Genomic DNA, 14,201 nt, shown 5'->3' with positions numbered 1-14,201 from the left:
ATCAGGGGGAAGAGCCAAGTGGGGTGGGCCAAGAACGAACAGGGCAGAGACTATAACTGAGGACACACAGGACACAGGGCAGGGAGTCCAGAGATCAGCCTTCATCGAAAAGAAATCAGAGGGTGTGGGGACAGAAGCAGGTCTGGAAGCAGATCCTAGCGGTGCTCTGGAGGCAGAGGCCAAGGGGTCCTGAGCAGCAGCCTTGGCTTTCTCTGAGAGGGGAGAGGAAAAGAGAGAGGAGAGGGTGTGGGAGGGAAGGGGCAGGGCTGAGAGGAGGTGGCTGTCATGTGAATGAGGGGGACTGGCACGAACCAGAAACCCAAGAGAGCATCACCACCAGCAGTGATGGTGTGCCTGAGGGTAAAGACCACAAGATGGTGGTTGCTCCAACCCTGTCCAGACGCCCTAGTAGACGCACATCCACTGGATGGGCAAAGCCTGGAGTGGTAAGGTACCTGGAAGTTGTCCTTTAGAAATCGTGTCTGGGTCCAGCTTGTATGTGTCCTGAAGTCTCATCAGGGCCTTGGCAGCTCCCACTTCGTCCTCGTCAGTGGGGAAGAACTGCCGCTGCACAGACAGGTTGGCAATAAAACCTTCCAAATGAGAGTGAGAACAAGAGGTTACCCTTGATCCAAGGGTACAATTCCCCCTGGGACCACAAAGGTACCCAGTGGAGGGTTTCTGGCTAGTGCAAACTTCCTGCCCCTTCCTTCAAAGGCGGTTTCCCCTTCCTCCAGGAAGTCCTCCCTGATGGCTTCAGTCCATGAAGTCCTCTTTACTTCCTCCTCACTGAACGGACTGCCTGTACTGCTCATTTGGGATTGAACAAAGATCACCCCACAAACTGGTTAACATGTGGGAGTCTGAGAGTCTTGGCTCCAAAGCACTCAGTCAGCCCTGGTGGAGACAGAAGGGACAGAGGACAGAAACAGTAATTGAAAAGGACACAGGAGAAGACTCAGGAAGGACCTGTTGATCACTTAATGGAAAATGAATCATATGGAAAACCTTGATCCAGGATCACTACTGTTGGGGGGCTGCAGATAAACAGACCGCCAGCCCACATTCCAGGTCAAGGAGCCCAAGGGACAGAGGTGGTCAACTCAGGGAACCTTACCTGGCCACTCATTACTGACCACTGGCCCTTATCATCCAGAAAGGTGATGATGGCAGTCTTGGGAGGGATTTGGTGCTGTCTCCACCCCCCAGATTAGGGACTGGGGGACCATCTGGCCAGAACAAGCATTGAAGTGGGACTGCCTAAGCCCAGTATAGGACCCTGAGAGACCACAATGGCTCTTGGTCTTGCACTCTAGGGGACCCCCACAACTCAGACCTGCCATGAGCTGAAAGGCATGAGCTTCCTGAATGTAGCGCTCAAGACCACAGCCTGGAAACTAGGACAGCCCCTGACCTCAGACATGCCCAAGGAGGCTGTTCTGGGACTCTAAGCCCTAGCTCTTAAGCAAGATATATACCTCTTATATCTCAGGACTCCAGGTGGAGGCCAGGCCCTCCCAAGCTGATTCAGGAGTTTCAATGCTGCCTGTGAGCTAAGAATTGGGAGGGGAACCCCAGGGCCCTTTCTTCCCTGGTCTCTTCCTCAGGGCTGCAGTACCCACGGCCACCTACTCTCAGGACCCCAGGCTCAAACACCCACTTCTAACCATGCCTGGGGACCCAGGGATCAAGAAGCTGTAATCCTGCCTTCCTCATGGCTGCCCAGTCAGGGATTCTAAGAGTCTGGAATTCAGGAAGAAGAAAACATGCCCCCAGAAAAAGCCACACCGTCAGCATGTCCCCCTCATTTCAGAGGCAAGAACTCTCAAGTCAGAGGTGAAAACAACCTATTGCTCTCTGGGCCTGTCCTGTCTGCCTTCTGGTAATTACAAGGTTTTCTACAAGAACCAGATGTTGACAGTGGGGGCGGGGTATGGAGAGCAAGATGAGGGAGCGGAAGGTCATCCCAGCAGGCTTATTCTCCCCGCCGTGCAATGCCGGGGGAACAGCCCGTTCTGAGCTACAGCCCCAGGCTGGAAGACAGAGGGCTGGGAAAGGCAGCCATGGCTTCTGGAGGCGGTGAGCTCACTGGGCACAGCTCCAGCGGGGCTGAACTCACCAATCCCTCCCCAGGGGCCACCCTGCCCCCAGCCAAGCCCAGCCCAGTCTGGCCACATGGGCTGAACTGCCTCAACCAGAGACAACCAGTCTGAAGTTAATCAGCACTCCCGATTCGGGGAGAAAAGGCAGCAGGTCCAGGAGGCTGAGCCCAGGGCTGGCTGAAGTCAGGAAGGCCCACCTCCATGCCTGCCCCACCACCTCCTGCTGAGAGGAAAATGTTAGAGCATAAAAAATACCACCACACCACAGTAAAAGACACCAAGCACGGTTAAAGCTTTAAAGCTTTAAAAAAGTTCATACTCTGACCTGCAAATACCACTTCTAAGAATTTAAACTAAGAAAATAATCAGAGAGGGTGCCTGGGTGGCTCAGTCGGTTAAGCGTCTGCAGACGCCTTCAGCTCAGGTCATGATCCCAGGGTCCTGGGATCGAGCCCCTGTGTCGGGCTCCCTGCTCAGTGGAGAGCCTGCTTCTCCTTTTTTTTTTTTTTAAGATTTTATTTATTTTTTGAGAGAGAGAGAGAAAGATAGCGAGAGCAGGAACACAAGCAGGGGGAGTGGGAGAGGGAGAAGCAGGCTTCCCGCTGAGCAGGGAGCCCGATGCAGGGCTCGATCCCAGGACCCCGGGATCATGACCCGAGCCGAAGGCAGACACTTAACAACTGAGCCACCCAGGCGCCCCTCTCCCTCTCCCTTTGCCCCCTACCCGCCCTCTTGCACTGGCTCACATACTCTCTCTCTCTGAAATAAATAAAATCTTTAAAAAATAATAATAATAAATTTAAAAATGAATTTAAAAAAAGAAAATAATCAAAGGTAGGCACAAAGATGTATATGCACAATTGCTGATAATGTGGAAACAATCCCACGTCCACTAATTTGACCAGTTTTATACTACATAGGTTTGACTTATTACTGTGTAGCCATTAAAATCATTTTGTATAACATTTAATGGACATTTAAAGAAGCTGGAAAATTCAGGAAATCACTGTATGCTTATGGCACAAATCTGCCTACAGATATGTTTTATTTCTAAAAGGTATGAATGGGAATGGATTTAGATGAGGCCCATAATCCCCAGCTTACGCTGGCCCCATCACCCAGCCCACTTGGCTCACTTTTGTTAATTCGTTTGGTCCCGCAAAGCAAGTGAGTTTGCATTCCCTGGACTATATGAATGGGTCCATTTCTTCTTGTAATGTAAATGCGAGTGTAGGAAGACTGGAATTTGAATAGTGCTTATCACTAGACAACCGGGTTAAGAATTCTAATTTTCTTACATCATTTTGTTTTCTAACTTTTCTACAAAAACACATTAGTAAAGCATGATTTAAAAAAGAGGAAATGAAAACACTAGGACAAGGCAAGAACTGATTATTCTTACATATTAAAAACAAGGACAGCCAACTGCCAGGTGCCCACAGAGAAGGGAGACGGCTCCAGGCCCGGCAGGTGCACATCCACACACTGTGCACGCCCACCAACACCTGCAGACCTGTGACAGGCTCAGACGCACACTCCCCAGACACACCGGCTCCCCAAGCACCTGCTCACCATTCCTCACCTGCAGCCGAGTCCTGCAGGACAAGGTCCTCCAGCGCAGGCCAGTCTGTGTTCAGCCGCTTCACCAGTTTATAAGCATTCACGGGGTGGGCCAGGTAACCTTCGGGGTCAGCAGCTGACTTGCTGGTCAAGGCTTCCATTTTGTTGGCCCAGCTGTGGAAACAGAGGAAAAGGAAGACGTAACACACCCACTCACACAGGTCTTGACCTATGGTAACTTCCCTGGTGAAATTCCCTTTTCTATCAAGAGGCAGTATAAAATGAATACAGCAACTGCCCACTGACACTTGCAGTCCCTTAGTCTAGAAAAGAGGTAGGAACCCTAATGTACACAAAAAGGCTCTTAAATAGGGAAAAGCAGGAAGTCCTTAGCCCATGCACTGAGCCACTCTGGAGGACTGACATGAAGTAACCTCCAGGCCAGCCCCTCGCTGCTCTCTCAAGGGCTTCCTCTTATGGGCACCCTGGATGGGTTCTGGGGGGTGGGGCCTTAGGACATCAGATACCTCTTAATCTTGGAGAGCTTGGCTTCCTCCACAAGGATATACTCCTTCAGAGATTGCACCAGGTCCTTCTCCGCATAAATTAAGTCAGTCATGTGCCCTGCAGGGGAAGAGAAAAGGGCCAGTAAGAAATGGATGAGGGACATCCATCCCCCTTCCTTGAGGCACAGAACACCAGCACAGAGGCAAATCCTCTGGATCACTGGCATGTCAACTCTCTTGGGATCATGGGGACTTGGGAGTTAAAGGGGACCTAGGTACTCACATGGTCCTGGCCCCCAGCTTCGTAAGACAGGGGTGGAGACTCCAAGGGGAGGGGGAGATGAGCGCACTGGGAGTGCCTTAAGGAAGAAGCCCCAAAGCTCATTCTCCTACTGGCACCCGGATGGGTCATGGCACCTGGGCCTGAACATCCTAAGGGCTTCTTTGCTCAGAACCACTCTCTGGCCCTGGACAAGATGGTCAGAAAGGCCAGGGAGCCCAGGAGCAGCCTGCGCTTCTCAGGGAGGAGATCCAGTTGAGACAGCTGGCTCCCAGCAAAGGACAGTCAGCTCATCAGGGCCTCAGAAGGGGGAACGGCAGCTCCGCAAGCCCCCCTTTCCCCAGAACTGGTCAAAACCAGTGGGTGAGCCATCCCACCTTGAGTGAGAACAGGCTTCGGGTGGTGACATTCCCCGGCACTTGAGCCAAGGATCGCTCAGGGAGAAGACAGTCCTGTTGGCACAACATACCAATAGAAGTGAAGACTTCAGCCTGCACACAGCCCAGGACAGCAAACCAGGCCACTAGCAATGTGGACAGCCAGCGTTTCATGGTCACAGAGAGCAGTGTCTGCAAGGCATTCAGTGACAGCCACTGGATCAACAGGTGAAAAAAGCAACTTAGGTGAAGAGATACATACACATGTGCACATAGATACACCGAACATGCCAAAATCCTGACCTAGGACACAGAAACTAAGGATATTCTGCACCAGCAGTGGAAAGAGGCCAGGGTGTGCAACCAGTGATGCGTGCTCAATTCTGGCCCCTGCTCCGGGAGGCCATGTGCCCTTGGGAGAGCCCCTGCCCTCCAGATTCCCGGTAACTACCAGCAACATGGAAAGGCTGAATGGTGTGGGAGACAGTCCCCTCTGCTTCTAATAGTCAGTCCAAGATTCTGGCCCACCCCTTCTCATTTCACAGATTGCTTGTCTTATTTCTTTCTTTCCAATACATGTGTCAGGACGGTGCCAGGTGCTGGGGACCCACAGGTAACAATGTAGCTCCTGCCTACGAGAAGACTGAAAGTACAGGAGAAACAATGACAGACAGAGAACTTGACACAACAGGCTGCAGGGACCCCACCCCCAAAATGAGGTGTACAGCAGATGGCTGGCCCGGAGGGGAGTAAAACTGCAGCTGGCCACAGCAAAGGCAGTGTGGGGAGCAGGCACTCTGGGCAGACACTGCTCTTCCTGCCTGCCACCTCACCAGACACTGTCCTCACTAGCAAGTCACCACTCACAAATATTTGCTGAAGATCCACATAGGCTATTCACCGAGTTAGGCACTTGGGATATAAAAATCAATCAGCCATGCAAGGCCAAAACCCTGGGATGGGCTGGACTGCTGACATGGATGCAAGACCAGCCTCTGGCTTCTCGTCAGCCTAGAAACAGCCAGGCTCAGCTGTGAAAGCAGGAGGCACAAGCTGGGGCAAGCCCCACTGGCAGCGGCCCTAAGTACATAACGGGAACTTTGGACATGGTCTCCCAGCTCAGCCAGCAGCCCAGGGCACGCTGGAGCCCCAGCTCTACCAGTCCCTTCTCTTCCTGCTCGACGTCAGCCAAACCCCACCAGACATATACTAAGAGAAAACAAGGACGATGAAGAAAATACAAAGGCTTCTCCCCAAGATGTAAGCCTCACCTGACAGAACTCCACGTCTGAGCTAACGCCAGTTCATCAGTATTTTGCCTGCTCTGGTTGATCAGACACACAGTCATGCCTACCATTCCTCACCTTACAAGAAATTCCAACCCACCGTGGCTCCAGGTTAGGCTCAGAGAAGCCGAACCACAAGGCCCACCCCCAAACGGGTTCCTCTATCAGAAGGAGGAGAGAATAAGTGAATGGCTGCTTCTGTTCATGTCCCTGCTAGATATCTGCTGAGCCATCAGCATGCCCGTCAGTGCCCTAGGTGTTGGGGGCCGAGATGCACAGAGTAAGAGCTTTTGGGCCAGAACCTGCTGCAGGGCACGGAGTATCAGGCTAAGGGATGGACTATGGAGTTAGGGCAGCAGAGGAAAGCAAGTCACTGGGAGAAGGTGAGCAGGCCATCGGCCCTGAGGTGGAGCGCAGGTCCTCCCTGTCCCAGCCGCAGGTCTGCTCCCAGGTCTCACATCCTCTGCATCTCCAGCCCAGGATTCCTGAAGACCCCTCGTCTTGCTTACATAAGCCCCTTTACAGGGAGTAGTGTCTGTTCCTTATACCTCAAGAGGCTTAACTAACTCAGGAAAGCACCTTCTATACGTGAAAAGAAGGAACAGTAAAATCCAGGGCCAAGAGGTCGTATCTGGACAGTGAGGGACCAGCCAACTGCCTATCAGGCTGGGATGGTGGGAGAGCAGGGCCCAGGCAAGAGACCAGACCGGACACGGTTGGAAGGAGGGGAACCCAGCGCTTCTCCCCTGCTGTCACTGGCTGCGGTGGCATACCTCTTCAGAGACGGGGTAACAAGTTCAACGGAGGGAGACACCTCTCTGTTCCTCTCAAATCCTCCCGGTGATACTGTCCAGGGTTCATGCCTTACAGCACTCAGGAAAAAGCAGCCAGGTCCCTTCATTACATGAATACTAGCTGTTATCTCTCTGGAATGTACTATCCGGCTTAGACTAAGCCCATCCACGAATACCAGCCCGGAGGCAGAGCCCCAAAGAATCACAGATGGGGTTCTGGGAAATGGCTTGCCAAGAGCCTGCAAAGTCCTGCTCTGATGGGGGGGGGGAGATAACTCCACTGGCCAGAGAGCTAGGTACCCCCAAGCAGCCCCTAGATTGCCACCTCAGGCAGAGATGCCCTAGAGTCCCAACATTTCTCCGGATCCTGACCCTGAACGCTAAAGGCTTTGTATAAAAAGTTATCTAATCAGGGTCAGGTTGGGAAGAGGCAGCATCCAAGAGGGACTGTCCCACAGTGTTGGGAAGCCCCTACTTGCCTTGCCCCCAGTCCAATCTCATACCTACACCCAGAGCTTGCTTAGGACAGAGCAGGTGGGAATGTGTGTGCATGCCTGGTGCCCCCCCCCCCACCTCCACCGAGTGTCCAGTGCTGCCAAAAGCCCTTCTAGGAACCCTCAGAAATCCATGCTGAATAGACCTGGAAATGGGCAATGTCAAACCTCCTTTTATGAAAAACAAAACACAAAGTGGCACCAAGCCTGAGGAGAAAACCAACATGGAGTTTCATCTGCACTGCATCCCAAGCTTAGAACGTCTGCCCCATATCAAGCATCCAACAAATAATGCTTCACCACAGACTTGTTCAAGTTAGAAACAACAACAAAAAATTTTACAATTTTTCCACATAATGGATTGTTAAGAAGGGACACTGTATGCATATTAAGTCCCAAGTTTGAGCCCCCACAGGGAAGTTATCCAAAGCCCACCAACACCCCAGTGACAATGATTCACTCACCAGGTGACCAGCACTGTTTCTAAGCACAAGCAAATTCCAAGACATATAATCAGAGGCCCCACAAGCCTGCTCTTTGGAAAGGACATTTACAATCTGGCCAAATGGCCATGAAAAGAGGTTTCCAGCTGCAAACCAGCAGCGTCCTTAGCTTCTCCCCTTACCTCATCAAGCATGAACCTCTGCCAAGCTCCCAGCTGCAACCCAAATGCAACAGCTTGAATTTTAACAATGTATTTAACAGCCTAGAGACAGAACATGGGTTTGCTGAGTACAAGCAGGTCTTGCCTGGCACTAATCAAGAAGCTGCCTGCCTTCTATGAAGGAGCAAAAACCTGTCCGAAAACGGCGCCCCCCAGTGGCCCTGCCTCCCAGTGGTGTGGCCAACTCTGGACCACCAAAGCCACAAGGACTTGTGAGTTGTGGAGAGGCTCAGGAGGCCTCGGAACTTAGGCACGTGGAAGTCCGTTCAGGCCCAGAAGCTGACCCCCGGGGAGGATGGAAGGCACCCTACTCTCCTTACCTGACATCAGGCCTCAGTCATCACCCTGGTCTGAGCCACCCCCAATTCCCTCCCACAGCCATCCTGGCCCCTGCCTGTCCTGGTCTCTCCTCTCATCTGGTGTCCCCCCTACCTCTGCCCTACAAGGCGGCCAGCATGGCTTACCGCAGCTCCTCATTTGGTCTCTCTCCCCACTGCCCTCGGAATCAAGTCCAAACTCCTTAGCCCCAAGGGCCTTTTTGACTCTGCATGACATGGTCCTACGGTCCTCTCCAGCCCTATCTCATGACTCTAGGTTTCCCAGCTTCAGATGCTACATCACATGGAAAAATATTCTTCACGGAGGACTTTCTTCACTGAAACCTCGATGTTCACCTGTATCCATCCTTACGCTTCTCTATCAGGTATACGAACATGTTGATTTGTACCTCCCACTTGGGTACCATCAAAACCACAGCGTCTCCTGTTTCCGTAGCTGGGCCCTGGGTCTCTTGCTGGGCCTCAGAGTCAGTGGGGGGGTGTGTGCAGGCCCCATATCTCTGGCTCCTCCCGCTACTTCCAAACTCCACAGAAGTGCCACACTGGCCTCCCCAGTGGCTGCTGGAGGACTCTGGTAGTGCAACCAAGGAGCAAGAGGGAGCTAACTCCCATGAGGCAACTCTGACCAATGAAGACAGAAGACAGGAGGAGGTGGGCAGATAAACTCCCCCACCAGGCCTCTGCTGACAAACTGTTCTGTGGCATGGAGTTTCTGTAGAGCTCACCCAGATGTATCCTGCATGGCAGCTACTGTCCAGCCGACTAAAGCACCACCTTGTGCCTTCCCTCCTTCTCTCCCTCGGGTTTCTCTTCCCTTACCCTTGCTGCCCTGCACCTTCCAATAAAGCATGAAGCACCGCCTCAGGCTCTGCTTTTCTGGGAACTAAGCTAACCACTACTTGTATTTCCAAGAATCTTTCATTTCTACCATCTAATCCTCACCAAAACCTTGTAAACAAGATAATCATCTCCGCTTCAGATACAGAAGCTAGATAAGTGAGGCTGAGCGAGAGTTTCCTGCACACCTGACATGCTACCACAAATGAGTGGCAGAGCTGAGACTCAAACCCAAAACACACTTTCCATTAGATACTGCAACCATTCTGTCCCACTCAGTGACATCCACTGTCTTACAGCACAAGGGTCTCCCACAAGGAGGAGCCCAGTTGACCTAGCAGAGCAGGCCTGCCCCGGTCAAGATCTTTATCATGGTTCACAAATCAGGTGTATGACATGCAGGGCGGGATCCCACCAAAAGTGGACGGCAACATGGGGCCTCGAGTTCAGGTGAGCAGTCACTCCTGCCTCAGACATCACAGCACCCAGCAATGACCACCCAGCCCCGCTCAGGGCAAAGCAGTACTGTCTAGTCAGGGGTCAGACAACCCCAACTTCAATCTCAGCTCCACCATCACTTCTTGGCTTTGTGACTTTACACAAGTTCCAGATCTCTCTGAGCCTGTTTCCCATCTATATCATGGTGACAACATGAGGACCTACATCTCACAGGGTTGTTTCGAGGACTGAATGAGATGGCAATTATCCGTGGGCAGCCTACCATCAAGCACAGCTTATACCAGACATCAGCACCCAGGGTACTGGAATAACATCAGCAGACCGTAAGCGGCCAGCTGCCTGGCTGATCCCTGGCAAAGAAGAAGAGTCCAGTCTAGGGGACAGTGAAGATGAAAACGAGGCAGATACCGGGCAATCTCCAATTCCCACGAGGGTCAAAAGAAATGAAACACTACTTTAGGAGAGAGCAGAGTCAGACATAATGCGGCACACTGACCATCAGGGAATAACCCTGGAACAGGTCAAATAGTGGCTCTACAGCTCATCAAGGGAAGAAAGCTCTCCAGCAAAAGGCAGGGGACCGGACTAATACTCTAGGATCTCTTGTAGTCCTACATCTCTGATCTACTGGTTCTGAGTTCCTACAAGTACCAGGCCTCAGGATCTCGGCCACACCCTGGTCCTTGGGAGTGCCAGGTACGGAGCAGACTCTACTCTAGCAAGCACTTCCTGAAAGGTCTAGAGCATGTACTGGTCTGTGAACAGGCTCAGACAGATCCAATCTGAGCTGGAGAACTCACTCCCCAAATACTTAATCCTCTGCCAGGCAACGACACCACTTGAACAAAAACTCTCTTCTAGGGCTCCAAGAAGTCTAGTCTAGACTTTTCATTCCCCCTTCTGAGAATAAAAACTATATCCTTCAGTCCACACCGCCACCAAAAACCCCAGACACCACAGGAGCACTGGCCCTCTCACTCTAAGACAGCTGATGTCCCACTCTGGGGCACTTCAAAAGTCCAAACTGCTCGATTCAGGCAATCTCAGTTTAACTCTTGCTCTAGCATTCTGTCTAGGCTTGCACGTGCCCGCATCAGAGCATTTCCTGCCAATGACCATCTGCATAAAATTAAACTCTTGACAGATCCCAAGAGCCAGGACACACCCACCAGCCCAATGTACACTATCGGCCAGCGTGGCCACAAATCGGCCAAGGTCTTGCATCCAGCCTCAGAACCTCCCATGGACATGGGAGGGCAGAGTAAAAAGCGAGGCTCTGTCAGGAAATGAGTACACCCCAGACTCCCTCACCCTAGTCATTCCTCAGGGCTGCACCCACACAGTCTCTCCTTCTGAGGAGTATTCACACTCTGAGCTCCTCCTCTGCCACATGGCCAGCTGCCAGCCTGAAGCAGCAATCTCGGGGAGATTATGAGCTACCCACGAGCAAGGACAGTGTCATCACCACCACCTTCCCCTCCTCCTCTCCCTCCTAATTCCACCCCAAGGCACACTCCAAGCAGAAGCCAGGCACAGGGAATGAACAGAGATCAGCTGTGTACAGGCTAAAGCAGTGGCTAAGTAAGCACTCTCCCCGGAACCCCATTTCAGAGCCTCCTACTGGGTAAAAGGGCCTATCACAAGTCACAGGCAATGCCTAGTTGTCATCATGTCTGCCTGCTGAGCTCTCAGAGAACGAGGGTGGCCCAACATGACAGCATCTCTGGGATGAGGCCCCCAGCCAACTCACTCCATCCTTGCTACGTGGCCTCCTTGGCTGGGCCGCACAGTGGACATACTTGGCCATCGGAGAATAAGAAAGCCCTAGAAGAAAAGGATTCAAAGCACACTCCTGCAAGCGTGTTGAAGTCAACAGAAGAAGCTGGGCTCTGAGTCCCGGAACCACAGTGAGAGACTGCACCCTAGACACTTCAGGGGCAGTTTAAGCACAGGCCAAAGGAGATCTCGGTTCATTTAACAGAGAACTAAATCACGGAACCTGTTGTTCCAGATGTGATACAGGGTGAGAAGCTGCAGTAGCAGCTTGCAAAAACATTCTACAAATTTTTAGGTGGACAGCAGATCTTGGCAAAATCTGGGACATGCAAGAATGCCCTCAGCTACAAAATGATGTGCCCCAACCCTTGCTCTCAGAACCAGGAGCTCCTGCAACGGGGCTGAGGCTCTCAGGCCTCAGAGAGTTCACATTAGGAAGCACAAGCCTTAGGTGTCCCTCTACAGCAGAAGACACCAGCCTCAGTCTTGGGAGGCACACGAATGTTCTACACCATCCTAAAGATGTCACATTAGAATACAAGGCCAGGCGCCCAAGTGTCCTGAAGTAGGAAGTGCCCTGATACCTGCTCATGTTGAGCAGCATCCACATGCAGGACACAGTACCAGGCACTGCCCTCTCACTTGAAACTCTTGTGGATAGGGCCCATGGGCAGCCATCCCCTTAAATGTCCCTTCCTCGTCACCTTGCCTCTACTGGAGTGCCCACGTCTGCTCCCACTCACACGCGCTGTTCCCCTTTATTCAACCTTCCTCTGACCAGTTCCAGTTCATAGATCACCTCCTCCAGGAAGCCCTCTGGCCTGAAGCACCTGTCCTCTACCAAGGAGCCACAGCCTGGTACTCCCTCCCAGCACAGCACTCACCACACTGTTGTGGACCTGGACTTTCCCAGTGTTCAATCCGTCTGCCTCACTGGGCTAGCAACTCCTTGCAGTTTCTGACACACAGAAGGGTCCGTTTGTTGAATTAGTTAACTAGTTACCACAGGTCTGCGCAGCTGCTGAGGAAAAACAAGCACGTTGGAAAGAGATGTCTGGGGCGGGGAGTGGGGGACTTTCTCAACCAAGAGCCCGTTTCAGGAGCACCAAGCTGGACCCCGCCGGGCCGAGGCCAGAGACTCCCGGCCTTTTGCAGGGAGGAAGGCGGACCTCGCTAACATTAAGCGGCCCCCCGGGGCCCGGCTGACGGCCCCGCCTCCGCCTCCAACCTCTGGCAGCCCTCGGGGCCGGGCCGCCCGTTCCCGTTCCCGGGGAGCCTGACGAGGCTGGACGACCAAGTTCCCCGCCCCGCCCGCCGCGGACGCCTAGGGACCGGCAGGAAGGGCGCCGCTGACCTCCCCACCCTGAGCTCGGGAAGGGCACGCAGGCGGCGGGACAGGAACCCAGACGGGAGGAGAAACAGGGCGGAGGGCTCGGGGCTGCGGCCCGGACTGCGCGACCCTCCGGCCCCCAACTCTCGGCCCCGCGCCGGCAGCACGCACAGCCCGCCGCCCCCCGGCCCGCGCACTAGCCCAGCCCCGGCGGCCGCGGGCGGGGCGCTCACCTGGACACGCGCCGCTCCCGGCGTTTCCACAACCTCCCGCGGCGGCGCCCGGCCCGCTCGGCGCCTCCTCCCCGGGCGGCTCCGCCTCCCACCACGGCCGGGCCCCGCCCGCTTGAGCCGTTGCCACGTCCCCACCTCCCGCCCCCCGCCGGCCGGCCCCCCCCGTCGGCCGGCCCCCCCCGCCCTGGCTCGGCGCCCTGACCGCCTCGGCCGGGGGTCGTCCCCACTAGCGACCCCAGGGAAGGTCCGGGCTGCAGTGCGCGCTGGGGCCGGGAGCCGGGCGCCGGGAGCGGGTTGGGGGCCGGGCGGGAGCCGCTGTCCGCGCCCTTCATGCGGCCGGCTGCTCGCCGCACGTACACCGCGCCCGCCTCCCCTCAGCCCGCTCCACCTGCGGGACTCGGCCCTCCCTCCTTCTCAGCCCCCCGGCTGCTGCTGAAGGGCCCGCCACCCGATCCTGGCGCCGGTGCGGTGGGGAGCGCCCCTGCCCGCGTGCGGACTCCCCCGGCCTCCACTCCTGCCCATCTCTTCAGGGGTCCTGCTGCCCCTCCCCATCATCACCACCGCCGGGTTACAGGGGGAGGGGGGGCCTCGCGGGCCGAGGGTCCGGGTATCAGTGGAGTGGACAGACCAGTGGAGAAGACCTTGAAGAAGACGAGAGACCTGGGGTCCACCCACAGGACCAAGCTCCCGAAGGGATTCTGCCTGTCCCCAGCTCCTGTGTCAGGCACTCCTCCTGGTGACGTGTGTGTGTGTGGGGGGGGTGATGGGTTGATGAGAAGTGGACCAATCAAAGACTGAGGTGGGGGGTGGCATATTGGGGCCAACTCTTGGTTTGCCCAAACCTTTTCATTCAACAGGGGCCAAAAACAGTGGACAGCTCATTTACCTAGGCCGGTGTGTGAGGGAATGAAGGCTGGGATGCAGCAAAAATCTCAGCCTGAGTCGTTGGAGGCCCTGGCCGGCCGAGCAGGTTCCCACGCCTGCTCTGTGAACCTCTGGTCATGAATGAGGGGAAACACGGTCTGAGAATCTCATCAGGGAGCTAGCCCGGAGTGGGAGGTGCCCGGCCTCCGCCCAGGCTGTGTGGGGATATTCCCTATGGCACTCTGTCCAGGCCGGCCGCCCAGCCGTGCGGAAGGCGCGAGCACACACATAGAACTACACA

General features: G+C 54.4%; 1 protein-coding gene across 12 annotated transcripts in view; it reads right to left on the bottom strand.

Moving 5' to 3' along the window:
* P4HA2 (prolyl 4-hydroxylase subunit alpha 2) overlaps positions 1–13,762 on the bottom strand; it is a 34,251-nt gene extending 20,489 nt beyond the window's left edge. For 4 of the 12 annotated variants that reach the window (XR_004301931.1, XM_032425338.1, XM_032425333.1 and 1 more), the window contains exons 1-6: positions 13,037–13,119; positions 12,358–12,494; positions 4,918–5,041; positions 4,190–4,286; positions 3,685–3,836; positions 456–593 (exon numbers count right to left, since the gene is read on the bottom strand). Coding sequence is in view for 11 of the 12 variants with exons in the window: in XM_032425338.1 (XP_032281229.1) it covers positions 456–593; positions 3,685–3,836; positions 4,190–4,286; positions 4,918–4,999 (469 nt within the window). In the remaining variant the exon portion in view is untranslated. Of the gene's footprint in view, positions 1–455; positions 594–3,684; positions 3,837–4,189; positions 5,042–12,357; positions 12,495–13,036; positions 13,121–13,664 lie in introns of those variants that run through there. The other 8 variants (XM_032425342.1, XM_032425341.1, XM_032425336.1 and 5 more) reach the window with 7 other exon arrangements.
* Between the last annotated feature and the right edge of the window lie 439 nt (positions 13,763–14,201).

Source organism: Phoca vitulina, unplaced genomic scaffold (assembly GCF_004348235.1).
Source record: "Phoca vitulina isolate PV1807 unplaced genomic scaffold, GSC_HSeal_1.0 scaffold32, whole genome shotgun sequence".
In the NCBI taxonomy this organism is placed as follows: Eukaryota; Metazoa; Chordata; class Mammalia; order Carnivora; family Phocidae; genus Phoca; species Phoca vitulina.
Note: the sequence above shows the minus strand (reverse complement) of the source record. Positions and strands in the feature narration are given on the sequence as shown.